An 18,064-nucleotide genomic window follows, 5' to 3' on the forward strand; every position below is an offset into this window, starting at 1 on the left:
GGGTCCAGAAAATGCCGCTTCTCATATCCTTTCCACAACAGAGAAGCTGATATCCATGTTTAATCTATGCTGATAAATATAGGTTTGATCATGATCACTCAGCAATTTAAAATTATTGAATTTTTAATATCATGGTGTTTGCATAGGTTTACTATGGGAACTGAATTAGTACTGTGATTGCTTAAGTCGGCCGTGCCGTGGCGTTCATTATCTTAGATAGTGCGTGACAATTGTTATATATGCGCATAACATTAAGAGTAAAAGCAACTGTGATTGGTTGCAAACATACACTCGGCACCGTATGTTTAGATAAGATCATGTGACACTGTGCAGTGCTGCTATAAACAGTGTTCAAGTTGTCAAACACTTCCATTTGTGGTTCGGATATCGCATCACCCACATCGTTAAAAATATATCTAAAATTTGAGCGAAACCATAAAAATAGTGGATTCAACAGAAAAATAGTGGATAAAACAGAGCAATTAGACCAGAGGTAAGATTTTAGAACTTTGCATAAATTCCTGTACGTGTGTTTCATTGTAATAATAATATATATTAACTATTATCGCGTTAAACATTCCCTGATTGATAATTTAACTTGCAATAAACGAGTTGAAAATATTGCAAATAATAATTGAAATGCCTGGAAAATGCTTTTTGTGTTATATAATTGTGCAAGATTTTTGAACTCGCATCAGGGGTTATTTGGTAACACTCAAGAATGGAAAAAGTACAGCCTTTAAGCCTTTTTCTATCAACACTCTTTGTCTACTAAGAATAAAAACTATGTGATAAATTGTATCTCAAATGGAGAAGTATTTAATACTCAGTTTATGAAACTTGTTGAATATTTTCCAGCGATTGTCTCCTAGGTCTGCAGAAAGGTGGAAGTTATTCAACTCGTACCATATATATAGTCCTTATCCACTCTCTGTTTGTCTGACTGTCTGTCTGTCTGTCTAACTATATATATATATATATATATATATATATATATATATATATATATATATATATATATATATATATATATATATATGTAATAATAATAATAATAAGTCTTAACGTATTTGAAAGTGTAACTGAAATTTTACTTAGGTCAGGTACTTTGGGCTCAGGAGCAAACAAATTACTATATGCTCGCCGCCTTACCCGCATCCCCTTCCCAGATGGTCTTCAGGACCGTTACACACTGGTTATAACCCCAAACCCTAACACATTTTATATGCAGTACTCCTAAAAATGCTTGTACAAAATTTGATCCAGAAATGTTTAAATTGCACTGTAAATTTCAATTTTTTATATATATGACCTGTGGCCCCCTAAACGCAAAATTTCAACCACTCTCTTAGATTGTCACAACTTATGTACTATTGTTAGTGAATTTCAACAAAGCGGATTAAGAGAAGAGCTTAAACACAGACAGGCGGTAGGACATAAGTATCACAATATCCAAGTGACTTTTGAAATAAACCGTGCAGGAAAAAATGACGAGAGAGGTTGGTATTATAATGATTTCATTGCGTACATGCAGAATAAAAGCAGTATATAAATTAGAGGCTAATTTCCCGTACGGTCAAGCAAGAGTAGAAAATTTGGCAAAAATTTAAAATTCCTTGTGAGATTGGAATGCCTGTTATATGATAATAGATTGGAAGTCGCTCTTGATTATATATATTGTTATGCATATTTGTTTTAAATTAAATGTTTGATTCTTAGTTTAAATATTTTGTTATTCCATTACATGTTATAGGAATGTAAGTCTTTTTTTTGGTAATAAAATTAATGAAAATCCCTGTGACAATGTCCGTTACATCACACTTCGCAATAAATAACTATTCTTCGTCCTTTTTCTTGAGACATTGGAACCTTGATTTGTTAGCATCATATTTGGCATTTGACATTATACTACAGGAACAAATATTCCATGAAAAACCAAAGGATTAGGAACGCCATAAACTCCTTATATACCAGATAGTTCTAGATATTATCGTAATAGTTGGTAATTTCGATATTATCCAAGAATTCAATTCTATATCACCCTCACTCACTCCTGATCTTAGGGTTGCAAACATAAGAGAAAGAAAAGTGCTAGAATAGTTGGCAGGTTAAATAGGATGGAATTTATAAAATTGAAATATGAGATGTAATTTTTAAAGATTTTACAGTTGAAAATTTAAACAGCAAATAATAAAGAAAAATATCATCACAACATAGGTTATTAACTCGAGGTTATGACACTTCATGTGATGCTCTGATGCAACATGGTGTAAAATAAAGATTCAAAGATTAATATCTCTTTAAAATTAGGCTGATGAATATCTCTTATATTGCGTAAGTGGTGGTCGCAAAATCACACTTCAATATTTAAATTGTTGGCATCAGAATAATTTTATTTATCCCTTGTTTTAAGAGTCAAATAAAACGTACAAACGATTGATAACTGTATATACATACATCATAAAATATGAACAGAGACACACATAGATGTCTGGTGAGATAAATCGATGGGTATACATATTGATAAGTACTTGGCGGGTAAATTGTTTGGTTATTATATTTTTAACTTATTTTATTGACTGGTCTACGTTTTTTCAGGTATTGCTCTAAACCACGATGGCCTATACAATCCTCACACTCTGCTGTGTGCTGCTTATCCATTCAAACAGTATTCAAACACGAGGGATTGCTTGCAATGACACAACTACTTCAAGAGAGAACTTGACTGCTTCAGACGATCGTCCATTTCGTTTTCATAATGTGCCACGTTCTGACAGTCCATTTCAGGTCAATCCCCGCATACTGCGTATGCCATGGTGGACTTCATTTATGATGACTATTATTCGCTATTTTTATCAACAACGTGCGGACAATAGGTTTCAGTTTGGCTGCATATATATGGGAAACATAGTAAATTTGAACGAGTTTGATCCACATTTTTATCCAGAAGTAGATGGAAGGCCAATCATTGATAATTCGAATCCTATATCGCCGTCCACCAGCCGCAATTTTGGGAACTACATAGCATCTAGACCTGAAAGAGTACACGGGACCATGGTGCATGCTGAGAGTCTTCTGCTGGACCAGTTAAACAATCTATGGAATGCTTATCGCAACATTTATGGAGACAATCCCAACTTTATACTCTTGTATTCATGGTTCATGCCTTGTCCAGATTGTACAATTAACATAATAAACCATCTTCGTCAAGATCCATTCATAAATGTACGGCATAGGGTAATAGCATACACTTCCGAAGGATTCAATTTGCCGTACATGTCAGAAGTTACAAATAAACGCAGCAGAGAGCTTCTAAAAAACAATAGTCTGCTTTATTGGAAACAAAAGTGCAACGAGCCGATGATAATTCCGTCTCAGAGCACGAATAAACAAAAAGTTGAACCAGATTTGACTTCGCCAATCATCGACAGAACCACAAAGACATACGGCGAAGTTTTCCTTGAGAAACATGGTATTGTTGGGGACGACCCAGATACGCACACATGCAAACTTGATGATACTTTACAAGGCTGCTTGTATGGTTGCTTAGATACCAATATATGCTGCTTATGTCAAGAATCCAAGAAACCTGCAATGAAAGCAGCAATGATAAACGAGTTAACATTCACATGCGCGACAAGTGAATTTGCAGAGTGCGCAAAGAGCTGGACTGATAAAAATATCGGCATTGCATCTGGGTGCATCAGACATGATGCAGTGTCGGAGCAAATGAACAACTGCGCCCTACGTTGCTACGATAAACCTTTGTCGAATCCACTGGACCTAGACGATCCTTCGTTGTTTCCTGGTTTGTTGACTCGTTTTTCGAATCTTGCTGAGTTCCCAAAACCCGATCTATCAAGCTTCTGCAGAGATATTCGAACTGAAGGTTTCCTCTGTTCAAAGTATACCGCAGACAGTTTTACCGCTGGAAATACTCTGTGTAGATCCGATAACAAGTGCGGTTATCACCAGGGAACATCATACAGTTGGTGCTATACGGACTTCAGTAATAACTGGGATTACTGCTGCACTGGATCCTGTGGCTTCAGAGAAGGTACTTCATACCAGTGGTGTTCTTCTGGAGACAAGTGGCAATACTGTGGCAATGGTGGATCGGTAGATATCCAAGCAAGAATGTGTCTTCCTACATTTCCTTGCGGCAGGCACCAGGAGTACGGAAAGGTGGATTACTATTGGTGCTATGTGGACCACAATAAAAACTGGGATAGATGTTGCAGGCCGGATGATGTATGCTCCAAGAAAGGCGAGAGCTACAGTTGGTGCTACGTTGGTTACAATAAGAATTGGCAATATTGTAAACCATAAGTCAAACGAAATGGGAAACTTAACTACTGATTTGCTTCCAATGTTTCTATTGCAGCTCATTACTAGTTGTACATACCAAACAAGTATCTTCTTCACTTGATTGTATTTGTAAATTTAAACTGAATACACGATGGTCGTAACACCTTTCTGAATGTAAGAATACATGCCTTTTATCTTTCCTGCCTTGTTTATTTGTAAACATTTTCCCCAATAGTATTAAGCTTTCCTAGTTTTATTCGACATTTAGAACTGACAAAATCATTTTTAAAAGTTGACTGGATTGATGCTAACAAAGAGAAGTCTCAATTACATAAAAATAATCTGTAATTTATGCTTACTGTGTTAAGGTAAAAAAGTTTCCCGCTTCCCATTTGCATTTGAAGAGCTTTGTTTTTTCTAATGTACATATTAATTGTATGACTTCATGTTTTCTGCTTTGACCAAACAAATCCCTTTGCTGTAATGAAATACATTTCTAGGCAATTTCAATGTGATTAGAAATATTTTTTTATTAGCATTTTGATCACTCAATAAACTCAGTTTGAGGAAATAACTTTGTTTATGTTGAACGGAGAATAAGAACCGCAGAATGTTGCAAGATATTTGGGCCGAGCTACATGATAATAAGAGTGGATCCAGAACTATCGTTTATGCATTTTTTTTGAAGGAGGGATAAACAAGTAGTCAAGGTAGGCGACATGTTTGTGGGACGAAACCACCAATAGGCGCCCAAGTGGCATGTGTCCGTAATCTCCTACATTTTGAGCATGAACAGGGAACACTAGTAACAACCTAACTGTAAAGGAAACTTACTCTAGGAAACATTCTGTTTGTTTTGCGCTCAATTTTTGGTAGGCTTGGGGACCGGCTGAGAACACACCCTCCCATCCCTGATCCACTTCTGCGTAATAGTGAATATCTTCCTATTTTCATATCTGTGTAGCCGAACTGGCATGTAAGCAGTCAGTGTACAAGGGGCTGAAAAATGCAGTACTGACTTGAAGTTTTCAAACTTTTAAGAACAACCGATGATGATAATGATGGTTGTAGTAGTCGGTCGATGGCAACAATGTTTAAATAATAATAATAATAATAATAATAATACTCTGCATTATGACATGCAGTAAGATAAGTAGATATTTAGGACGACAATGGTAATTATCGGGATGATGATGGGGGTGATTTCGAGGATAATGTTGACGATGCATCATCAACAGGTACTGTTAAGTTTAACTCCGCCACTACCACTATCTCAACTTCCACCACCAGTAATACTACTCCTTCTTCTGCTACAGCAACACATACTACCACCACTACCTCAGCCGAAGCAACTACTGCTATTACCACAACCCTTACTACTAGTAATATTAGATCTACTTCAACTACTACCACTATACATCAAAATATTCAAGTTCAGTATTTAATCAAGTCAGACCCATACAATAGTTTTCCATGCCCGAACGATTTGATATGGCAAGGCTACGTTTGTATTTATTATTCATGGGTCTATTTATGGCAAGCCTGTCTCTTAGGAACCGTATGAAATTAATGAAATATAACCGTATGAAATGAATGAAATATAACCGTATGAAATGAATGAAATATAACCGTATAAAATGAATGAAATATTTGGCCAATGATCTAAATACAAATTAGCAGACATCCACATTGCTTCTCGCAACGAGAGATAAAATGTTAGAAGTAAATAATCTGAATTTTAAGACAAAAATCATGTATCACCAACAATTTCACAGTCGCATATCATCCCATAGGCAAAGATCACATTAAATCAATTCTTCGAAATATTTGCTATGCACATGGGGTAAACAAGCAGCCACAGCAATGTTGCCACATTGAAACCCAGTTCCAATCGAAAATGTCTCAAAAGACGACTCATGTTTGCACATCCCCGCCCAAAAAACATAAACTCATGGTCTCTAAAGACCAGTGGCCATAACTCTATGATTACTGTTAGCACTCTATGGTCTTAAACTATGTATCAATAAAGAACAAAAAAAAAAGAAAAATAAAAACAAAAAAAAAACGAAAAAAAACAAAAAACAACAACACAAAAAGCAACAACAATTTAAGCAAAATTCAATAAAACAATTTTTTATACAGAGGACACAAAATTAAAATTCAAGAGACACTTGTAGTATTGTGAATTAAATCCCTAATAATTTTAAATGTTCTATCATGTCCAAAAATATAGAACGTTCCGAATGAATTTCAATAATACTGAATATCCCGATTTACTAAAAGTCTTGAATGTCCTGAGGTACCGCAATAACATAAGTAGTATATAGGGGTGACTGGGGTCTATGGACTTTTATGTTAAAAGAGGAGGTTTGCATTATAGGGTCGTTGGGAATTTAACATGGGAATGTCCCCTGGGGGTAAATGGAAATCGAGCATTGGTGACGTCATGTGGTTTATATATTCAAAACTATGTATAGGATGAAATGTATTTATAGGGACAAAGGGTTGATAGGGACAAAGACAGACGTCCAGAAACAAACAAATATACACCCAAACAAAGAAGATGGAAACATACATAAAAGAGGACATAGATGTTCCAAAGAAAGACCCACATACATAATAGAGACTCCCAAAAGAAAAGTCTATTGTACAAAAGTTATTAAAATATATACCTGGGCTCTATGGCCTGTGCTTTGGTCTAAGTACTATCCATTTAATGCATACAACTTGGGACATGGAGCAAACCTATTCACAGGTTACCTATTTCTTGGTTCTAGAAAACAACTATTAAAAATCAAAGTTCATGCCTTAAAAAAATGTATATACAACGTATATGCATTTCATGAAAGAATGTCATGTTTCATGCTACAATTAACGACCGTTTTTAAGAAAAAGCTAAAACAAGAAACAAACAATTAAATAGGACAAAGTTAGTGCTTTTATTTGTATCCGTTACATTCGTTGTTTAAATCTGGTCCGCTACCACCTGTGTCTCAGCATAGATGTTTCCTATCACGTACTCCCTTTCATTTGTATATCTGTTGGTATATCCATCGTGCTAGGTACATTTATCGATAAGCAGATCAATGGCGGTCATTATCTTCTTCCCATGGAGGTACAACGTATGCCATATGAATGGTCACTTTTCCATCGGTGATGTCAAATGTTTCTCTCATCGTCTGCACATCTTCAATAGCCCTCACTAGTTTGGAAGAAGTTAATTCTGTAGGTGTATACTTAACCCGAGACATACCAGAGAGTTCAGACTGTCGTGATACATAGATAGGCTCAAACGACTTCGATCTTTGAGTTGACACTGACGTTTGAGTTCCTCTAACAGTGAGTCGAATATGTCCGTAATGAAACCCGGTGCTTCCTCGGCTGGAACGCCAGACGCGAAGTCTTTAAATTTCATCGTGTATGTGTAAGTTGTCCTAAATTTTCTCGAAGTCGCTGTCTGAGCCATTTGGAACCAAAAATACTTCTTCAGGTCTGCTGATTCCTTTTCCTTATTGGAAGCACTTGGCTGTGATGATACGGTTGTGAAAGAGGTAAATTATATTTTTCCTTCTCTTTTTCTCATCTTTGTAGAGTGATTCATCTTTCTCAGCGTTTGTCCTCGCAATGAAGTGTCGTTCTTGGAAGTCGTCCCTTTTTATTCTGGGTGATATCAGCTTGTCCATAAGGTAAAGTCTTGCAGTCTGGAAGTCGCAGTGGTTGCACATAGTTTTCCATGGCGTTAGTAAATAAACAACTAAGATTTGGTACTGCATTGGTGAAGTTCCCGTGAGGCACAGCATCGCACTCGAGTTTTCTCTCGCTTGATAATTGCTGTGCTAAAGGGTTCAACTTTCTCGCCTGGCATTTATAGTTACAATCACGTATCGGTCTTGGAAGTTTTCCACTTGATATGCTGGTCAATATCGGCGTGTCCGTACGATGAAGTTAAACGATTTGGCAACAAATGGGACATGGTTTCTTTCCTGAACATACGTGCGCCTTGGCACTGTTGGTAAGTATGACTTGTCTACAAGTAGGGAACAATCTTAGCAGTTGACAAGCACTTTTCTTCTGTGAACCTTGCGTCTTTGGATGTTGTTGGCAACAGGTAGGGCTGACACAAGTTCGCGGACAAGCAGGGCAATGCACTCGTTCTTGTCCTTTGTCAAGACAGGGTTTAGAGGCTACACTCCCTTCACATTTCGTTCCACAATGTTTGTGTTGCTCTCGATCGTTTTAGCCGGTCACATTTCTCACAGAAATAACTATATCCCAGGTAGCCGGTGATACTGGTAATGGCATCGAAATGTTCACTGTGATGATAGACATGAATGTATTTTCCGTCTTTGAAATTGTTGCCTCGAAACAATAGTTCTCCACGATCTTCTTGAGGATGCACTTTCAACGTGTAGCGTGGAGCCAAGACGTCTTGCATTGTTTTCATTTAACGAAGGCCACAATATGCGTTTTTGGATTGCCCCGCTTGCTTTAACAGGAGTTCTGTTTCACTTCATTGTTTGGCTCGGTTCGATTGTCAAATGCTCTCACAGGCTCTTTTGCATTCTGCCGCCTCGTTCTTGTCGGCATACATTCGTCCCACGACGATTGCATGGGTTAAACACATCTTGTCTTGAGTGTTGTTGATTAGAACGATGATGCGCTGCGAAGTTCGTCCACCAGTAACACTTTTCTGCGTTGTCCGATCCCTTTGGGAAGAGAAACGTGGGTCATGCACAGTGTTGCTTTTCCATCTGTGAGGTGAAAGTTGTCGTTGGATTGCTGAACGTGTTGAGTCTTGTCGATGACCGTGGAAAGTATCAATTCTGCTGGGCTGCTAAACTCGATCCAAACAGGGGACTTCAAACCGTCTTGATAAATTGAGAGTCTCAAGATATCGTCTTTGCACTGGCATCGTCGTTTCAGTTCGGTTAACAAAGAATCCCACAAATCGGTGATGAACCCTTCTGCTCTCTCCAGCGGTACGTCTGACTTGAAATCTTTAAACATCACAGTGTACGTGTAGGCCGCAGTTTTAAATTTTCTGGAGGAGAGTTGAAGTCATTTGAAAGTGACATCATATTTAGAAGCAATGCCCATTCATATATGAAGACTTGCTTTCCTTTATACCCTCATGCATGGTTCTGGTCACTTGAAGGTGAAATCATATATAGAAGCAACGCACTATCATATTGATGTAGCCATAGTTTTCAGCTGACACTCATACAAGTTTCAGGTTGCTTGAAGGGAAATCATATCAAGAAGTAACACCTTTCATATTGATAAAACCTGCTCTCCGCCTTGCTAGGTTCAGGTCAGTTGTAGGTGAAGTCATATATTTATAAAGCACAGACTAAATTTAATTCATTGCAATTTTTTTGCTGTGCTGAAAGCATAAAATGTGTCTCCATCATCACTATGCATACTTAGTATACATTCTTTCATAAAATCCATCTTTTTGAAAAAAAATAAAAAATAAATAAATATAAAATAAACAAATAGCACTCAATGATGAAAATCCATTTATTGCTATGTGTATAAGTTTTCATGGTCGCAAAATGATATTTTTTGTCAGCAATTTAATTTACAGATTTAGGAACGGTTCTCTTAAAGGATTAATGTTTGCTTGGATCTTTAAATTCGTGTTTTATAACAACCATTCAGTCATTCAATATTTTTATCTGACAAATTACATTGAATTCACAGTAATTCTGTTTAAACATAATGCTAAAAATGTGTGATTGACAATTTATATATCCAAATAATGGCTCCCTTCTTAGGGGCGGTGCCAAAAATGATTGACAGTTCATATATTAAAATACATGGTTCCCTTTTTAACGGTGGTACGAAAAGTGATTGACAGTGTATTAATTGAAATACACATCTCCTTTTTCAGGGTGGCACCAGAAATGAATGACAGTCTATGTATTTAAATACATGGCTCCTCTTTTCATCGGTAGTGCCAAAATAATACCTTTTATACAGTATTTACACCCAGCAATCATACACCAAAAAAAAAAAAAAAAAAAGGTAAAATGAATGGTTTTTTGAAAATTACCTTAGATAGACATGGTAGATTTTAACAGTAAATCCAGTGAGGAAACCAGGGAAAATTATTATCCTTTAGAAGCCTAACCCATGCAAAATACAAAACTGGTGAGCCTCACCTTAAGACTTGCCAAATTTAATCTCAATCCACCATTAAATATGGCTGCCATTACAAAACTAAAAATGCTTCAGAAAGTTAATTTTTGAAAGTGTTCAGCCGAATTTGATGAGATTACTAAAGCCCATTTATTCTGGCATAAAGTCCTTTCATTTTTAGAAATGTAGCAGATGTCATTAAATATATTGCCAGTCTTACTAAAACAGATGAAATATTCTTAATGTTTACATTTTCTCACATATATTAAACGGACTTTACTAAAATGTACCAATAGCATCCATCTTATCATAATTACCTGGCCAACTGCTATAAGTTCGATTTGATTTTTCTAAAGGTCATTCAAACTTAAGTGGCATATCACAGGCCCATCACAGGTTTCTTTTTATAAAATACTGAACGGAGCATATTTGTTCATAGTTTTATGAAAAGCTGTTAAACAACACTTCAGATAGTAACTTACAAATGTTACTTCAAGCTGTGTTAGCTTGATTTCCCAACTTGAATTCATTTGCAGCTCATGTCAGATGACCTTATATGATCACGTGTTACAGTCATGTGATATTTTGCTGTCTGTAAACATGAACAAAATGTGTCCAATACTAGTTGCTACTTGTTTGATCATATGAGAAGGAATAATATGGAGTCAGAACTGAACGTAATGGTCAAAAAAGTATTTAATAATGTGATACAGACTCCTTGTTGAATGTGCAGATATTATTTTGCTTTGTGTGGACAGATTGTAAACATCAAGTACTTCATGTACTTGCTACAAACTTCATCCATCCAGATCTGCCATCACAAAAACTGTTTAGTAGGCAGGACAAAAAACATAGACCCTGATATGCCATCACATAATGCGATGGCAGATATTTGTCTATTTTGCTTGCAGTTGGACCGAACTTGCAAACAAAGATGTATGGTACTCTTATTTTAAGAAATATGTACGGTATCCTTCTAAAGTGTTTACACAGGCATTTGCATTGAAATGAAAAGATTTAGTTAGCAGGAAGTGATTGATTAAAAGTGACATTCTGACAGCAAATCAGACTGCAAAAATCAAGCCTTTTCTACACCATCATGATAAACACATAATTAGAATACTGTTTATCGGAGTATCAGCAGCACTATATACTAGAATGGCAGTCTTTTTAGGACATGATGGAGTATGTTAAGCTAAGGACTCAGCCTAGAGTTTTCTCTCATGACCTTTACTGAGCAGAAGTAGAGACATTGCTATGAATATCCATGGTGGAATTAGTGAGTATAATAATAAAACAAATAATGAGGACTTTGTATAGCGCCTAATCTTTAGAAGCTCTAAGCGCTTTACAACATCAGACAAAACCTATAACATAAAAACATATATAATGATATGATTACAAAACACAAACACAATGAAATTAGAAAACATAAAAAACATGCTGAAAATATTAAGGTAGGAAACATTATTAGGCCTTTAAGTTTGTTCTTGCAGTCGAAATAAGTGTGTTTTAAGGGCACTCTTGAATGGGATCACTGTGTTTAGTGGCAAATTCATTCCACGTTGCTGGGCCATGGAATCCAAAAAGAACGTTGTCTAAATGACTTCGTTTTCATAGTGGGAATAATTAGTATACGATTGTCAGAAGAGTGCGTAAGTATCTTCCTGGTTTATACACATGGGTGAGGTCGGATAGGTATGTAGGACTGGAGTCTGTCAGTGAAAGGTAGCACAGATAACACATTTTGTGTTTGATTCTGGATCGAATGGATAGCCAGTGTAGGATACAGATCAGCGGCGATGTGTGCTATGATCATGGTACTCTAAAGTGTGATCCAAGCAGCTGTGTTTTGAACTTTTTGAAGTTTCTGGAGTAGATATTGAGAAGAACCAGACATAAATGAGTTACAATAGTCCAGTCTTGAAAGTGCTAAGGAACACACAAGTATTTTAGTGGCATCAACTGAAAGATATTTGCAAATGGAGCTGATGCATCTCAACTCAAGATATGCGGCCATGCATATGTTCATGACATGTTGGTGCAATGTGAGAGTACTGTACAGAGTAACACCTAGGTTTCGTACTGACACTGTGAATTTAATGTTGATGTTGCTGATATTTATTGATTGAGGTAAAGGATGTCAATGAGAAAGTCTTTGTATTGTGATTAGAATGGCCTCATCATTCATCTGCAGCTTGTTACATGTCATCCATGATTTCACATCAGAAATGCAACTCTCTACACCTTGGATGGTAGCATCAACGTCAGCTGGGTGGCTAGATTTGTATATTTAGGTGTCATCAACGTACAATTGGTGAGACACTGGATGATGATCTATGACACTTGAGAGCGGTTGAGTGTATAGAATGAAGAGAGCATGTCCAAGAACAGACACCTGTGGAACACCACAACAGAGATTAACTGGGCTGGAGTGTATTCCATTTGCAGACACAATTTGTGTCCTGTTGACCAAGTAAGATTTGAACCACATTAAGTATAACTTGAATAATTTGTGTAATTCTTCCAAGTACATAAAGAAGCTCCAAAAAACCAAGCAACTTTTATCATATGGTCGTATATTTTCTTTGTTCCAATGGACGCTTTGCCTGGATTAGACAAGAGGTTGAAAGTTTTCCATTTTAAAATGATATAGATTCATTTATGGAAATGTTTGCACACAAATTGTGATGTGGGAATCCATTTGAATGTAGAAAATAATGTAAGAAGCACTCCTGCCCTCGTAGACAGATTCGTGGCATTTTTGGCTTTTTTCCCACGTCATTTGCATGAATTTCGAATTTAAAAGTTTATTTATCATTGAAAAATGATGGTGATAGATTAGTTTTATTGCGCAATATTCCATGTCATTTATCAGAGGTATGACCCCCGAATGCCTATCCTCCTGACCTGGGATTCAGTAGTATACTTTTACAAAGATTTTTTGGATTTCCTGTTAAACGTCAATTGATTGTCGTTTATCACCCTGATTAGAATAAAGAAAATGAGTATTTGAAAGAGGACGACTGCGGTCAAAAATTTTTGATTGATCCAAACAAGGAAGTGAAAGTGACCTCATCAAAAGCATGGCCAATACATGTGTCAGCTAAAGGAATACTTTCGTTATCAAAATCATTCTCAAGAGCTTTCTTTGCCATAGATCTGTTAACTGCACAAGCTGAGAATAAATCAGGGAATTCTTTTATAATTGGATCGACTTTCTGATCCAAACAAGGCTTGTCAGTTACATGTGGATTAACCACAACCTAGTCTCCAGCTAGGTCGTTGCCTAGTAATAAATGAATACCCTCAAAGGGTACAGTTGACACTATTCCGACTGTCACTGGTCCTGAGACTAAGTCTGATGAGAAATTTACACAATGGAGAAGAATATTAACAAAGCCGCACTCTACTCCTTGAACAAGAACACCCCCGTTTGAAGCAGACTTCTCAGGAAAAGGCAAAGTACCTGACAATAAAAGACTCTGAGAAGCTCATGTGTCCCTTAAAATATAAATAGGGATAGGATTAGCCAAATCACCCAAGAGTGATATAGAACCCATCGATATGAATGGCTCATAATTCTCCATAATAAAATCAGACCGGGGTGTATTAGACCTAACAAATGTATTGCTTTCAATATATGACCGTGACCTTGACCTCTCTGAAATAAGAACATTTGTTGCTCAGCATTACGAGGTTAGTGTTACGACTGGTCGGCCTGGTGTCAGGATAATATGACTAGGTGGGACATCATGCTACATGTCTGCTGCATGATGCCCCAGTGCTAGACATCACTATAAACTGCCACACTGCAGACATCTTAGCGATATCTGAACAATTGTTAAATCTACGCTTAATGTCCGAATCACACACACACACACACACACACACACACACACACATGTTTTTTATGTTATAGGTGTTGCCTTTAAAGATGTAAACCGCTAATAGCTTCTAAAGATTAGGCGCTAGTCCTTTATTATTATTATTATTATTATTATTATTATTTGTAAATATTCTTCACAAAAGTATTAAGCATTCATAATTTTATTCGATATATAGACATGTTCCCTACACCTTAAACTCCGCCATTCTGGGGCTGTTCTATTGGTACCGTTATGCCTTATGGTATCTCCTTTACATCCCTTACACCAGACATAACATTTCAAGAAATAAAAACCCATTTTCAGTGATTGGTTATGAAAATAAAGAGGAGATTTGAGTAGTATTATATTAGCCTTCGGTGTTGATGCAAATTTAAGTTGAAGCAATTTATTAATTTCTCACAGTAATGTTTACATGTTTAAAAACAGATCAAGTATGTTTTTGTTTGGTTTAGATATTTTCTGCCTAATTTAAGCCCATTATTGTTAATTTCTTATGTAGAAGAAATATACATTATATGTATCTATATTATCTAAATTATTCACCCTTTTATGTTAGATGGAAATGAACACCACTTCACCTGAAATTCTGGCGCCTGTGTTATAGCACAGTTGCCTTCGAACTGTCCTTGGACCTATGGAGCTCTGCCCCCCCATATATTTTTGCAAGGTATATTCATCAAATTTGCACTTCTCGTTTTTCTGAGTGCTGCTTTTGTCTCCTATAATTCCTTTATCGTAAACTACATCTCCCTTTTAGATACACACTTTCATCCTGTTTTTAACTCCATTTGACTCGCTATACTTATTGTTTATAATTGTCATTTTTCTGTATTTTATTCACCAAATTTCACCCCAATCCAGCATAACCACTTAGAAGCTGTGATCTACTGTACCTGGTGACTGATTGGCTTACTAAATCAATTTTATTCACAACACAAGATGATGGGTAGGTTGAACTTTGTGTGAGGACTGGGGGTTAGTGACCTCATGTATCTGCAGCTAGTGTAAAGTGTTCAAAGCTTATACTTTAAAATAAGACTGGGTCATATCCACCTGTCTCTGATGTCAAGTTCTGCATCTACCAAACAAACACAAAGGCCTTTATTTTAGGTGAATTGTACTTTTTGAAGTAGAAGAGATACATACTAGTTGGTAGATTGACCTTTGATTTAGTTATTATATAATATGAAATAATGTGATTTATCCCATATCACCCATGTGAAGTTCAGTAAGTGCTGATATGAATAAAACACAACTCATAGATAAAACAATTAATTTTATTCCCAAAATGTAGTTTGTTAGTAATGCACAAATATTAAAACAGCAGCTAAATTTGTTTCAAGACCATTCATCATTGGCGACTCAGTCTCGAGAGACCATGCGAATAGCGCCCTTGGCGTGTTGTCTGTTTCTGGGGTATTGGCATCGTCTGCTGTGGCTGTGCAGGCCTATACGCGAGTGACAGTCCCTATTGCAGTTGGTGCAGACATACTGGGAAGTCTGAGTTACTGTGGTTGCTGCCGCGTTCTTTTTCTCGCGTTTCTCTGCCGAAAACTGGCCTTTCCTTGCATCAGCGACTGATATGCCCTTGCTTACCGTCAGTCTCCAGGTGCCTCGGTCCTCGGCCAGCACTTCCCAGCCAACGGGTGAAATGTCGCATGCCTTCAGGTCCCTCTTGCACACATCCTTGCCAGCTGTCCATAAAGGATGTCCTTTGGCAGTCTCCCATTCTTCATGCGTCGGACGTGTCCCAGCCATCGAAGTCGGCGTATGTTCAGCAGGGAGTACATGCTGGGGGTACTTGCACGCTGCAGGATCTCGCTGTGTGGGACACGGTCTTGCCAGCTTATTTTCAGGATGCGTTTTAGGCACCGTATATGGAAGGAGTTGAGCCGGCGCTCTTGCCTCATGTAGGTACTCCAGGTCTCACTTCCATATAGAAGGGTAATAAGAACCCGGGCCTGGTAGACTTGGACCTTGGTGTCCTCTGTCTGCGCGTTGTTTTTCCACACCTTCTTCGTTAGTCGTGCCATGATGGTGCTTGCCTTTCCACGCTTTCTGTCCAGCTCCATATCAAGCGCGAGAGTGTTGCTGATGGTTCACCCCAGGTAGGTCATGTTCTTGACTGCTTCCAGGGTGACACCGTCGATTTTGATGGAAAGGGCAATGGTGGTATCTTGCACGCTGACATCTGTCTTTTCCAGGCTGATGGTGAGCCCAAACTGCGAAACGGCCTCCCAGTCTATGGAGGGCTTCCTCGGCATGGGTCACAAGAGCCGCGTCATCTGCAAAACGCATCTCAATGATGAGCACAGCCCTCACTTTAGTCTTCGAGCGCAGTCGTGCCAGGTTGAACAGCCTCCCGTCGGGCCTGGTGTGTAGATATATGCCATCAGTGGATACGTCGAAGGTGTAGTACAGGAGCAGGGAGAAGAAGATCCCGAAAAGGGTTTGTGCCAGCACGCAGCCCTGCTTTACACCGCTGTTAATTGGGAAGGAGGTTGAGGAGGATCCATAATACAGGACTATTCCCTTCTTATCTGCGTGGAAAGAGATTATCATGCTGCGGAGTTTTGGGGACCGGGGGCTGCCCGGTTTTGGGCGGGCCGTAGTCGGCCAGTGGGACACGATGATCCCTCCCACCGTCAAAACTGACCCGTTGCGCCCCTTCCTTACGCCAATTGTGTTGCACTTATAACCCGTAAACTGTCAGCTTCCGTGCTGTTTCCTCACTCAGTAGCGAGACTGGAGTGACCTCTCCAGTGTGCAAGCCTGGGCGTGGAGTATGGAGATCCTGGACTGCCCAGACGTCAGGATCCCCCTCTCGTCCTTGCTGGTGGGGTCCAAAGGAATGCTGAGCATGACATTTGGCAGCAATCAGAGTTTCCTTCTCCTAGACGAACTGCCTGACAATTGTTTTTGACAAACTGCACTAAGTACACTTGTTTCATGCACAGTCCCGAGCTATATCACAGATTACTGAAAAAATTAAGGCTCGCTATAGGTATAACAATTGTACCAATTGTACAGCCCCAGGTGGGCGGAGCTTAAGGTGTAGGAACATTGTCTTCATAAACAAACAAGAATACTAGCCGTGTTTGGTGCATTATGCAAGAGCTGCACTTTCTGTTAGGCTTAAGAAAAGTTGAGCATGTTGGCAACATGAGAGATTATGTTAATTTATATCAAGATCTTATTTTGTATTTTTATGATTCTTTAAAAATGTGGTACACATGGCTGAAAATGTCTGTTGTGAATAGATAACTCTTACCCCTGTCTAGTTCCAGCAGAGTTGTCTTTCTTAAATGCAATTGCGTATCAGGTTTTGTCCTTGTGAAATTCACAATCTAACATTGTTCTCTATGACAGTGTGTGACATGCATGCTGAGGTAGGACAGAAAGTATATTCATTTCACAAAACATTAGCATTGAGGTCAACGGAAAACCAATTGGAATCGTGATACCATACTAATTTTCCAGCAGCACATGTCACAATGTCGAAACGAACTAGGCTCTTTTTTTTAAAAATCAACAATGTCCTATGAAACCCCTCGTTTCTAACAAGGTCATTTTTTGCATATTTGCATAAATGAATATTTAATGACTGACAGGATTTCTCCCATAACCCAAATGTTAGTCGTGATGGAATATGGGATGGTGCGTGCAGGCAAGGCGATGGGTGCCTTTTACCCGTGGACCTAGGTTCGAATTTCCTTAGAGATCGA

General features: G+C 38.0%; 1 protein-coding gene across 1 annotated transcript; it reads left to right on the forward strand.

Annotated features, from left to right (window-relative positions):
• Nucleotides 1–383: 383 nt before the first annotated feature.
• On the forward strand, nt 384–4,507 carry LOC149799659 (uncharacterized). Its single transcript, XM_089959017.1, has 2 exons — nt 384–493; nt 2,599–4,507. The coding sequence occupies exon 2, from the start codon at nt 2,617–2,619 to the stop codon at nt 4,327–4,329; it is 1,713 nt and encodes a 570-aa protein (XP_089815143.1). The 5' UTR covers nt 384–493; nt 2,599–2,616; the 3' UTR covers nt 4,330–4,507.
• Nucleotides 4,508–18,064: the final 13,557 nt, after the last annotated feature.

Source organism: Sinohyriopsis cumingii, chromosome 5 (genome assembly GCF_028554795.1).
Source record: "Sinohyriopsis cumingii isolate HCF-2022 chromosome 5, ASM2855479v2, whole genome shotgun sequence".
In the NCBI taxonomy this organism is placed as follows: domain Eukaryota; kingdom Metazoa; phylum Mollusca; class Bivalvia; order Unionida; family Unionidae; genus Sinohyriopsis; species Sinohyriopsis cumingii.

Coding starts and splice junctions, on each gene's coding strand:
- LOC149799659 (XM_089959017.1), top strand. CDS start 2,617: ATGGCCTATACAATCCTCACACTCTGCTGTGTGCTGCTTATCCATTCA.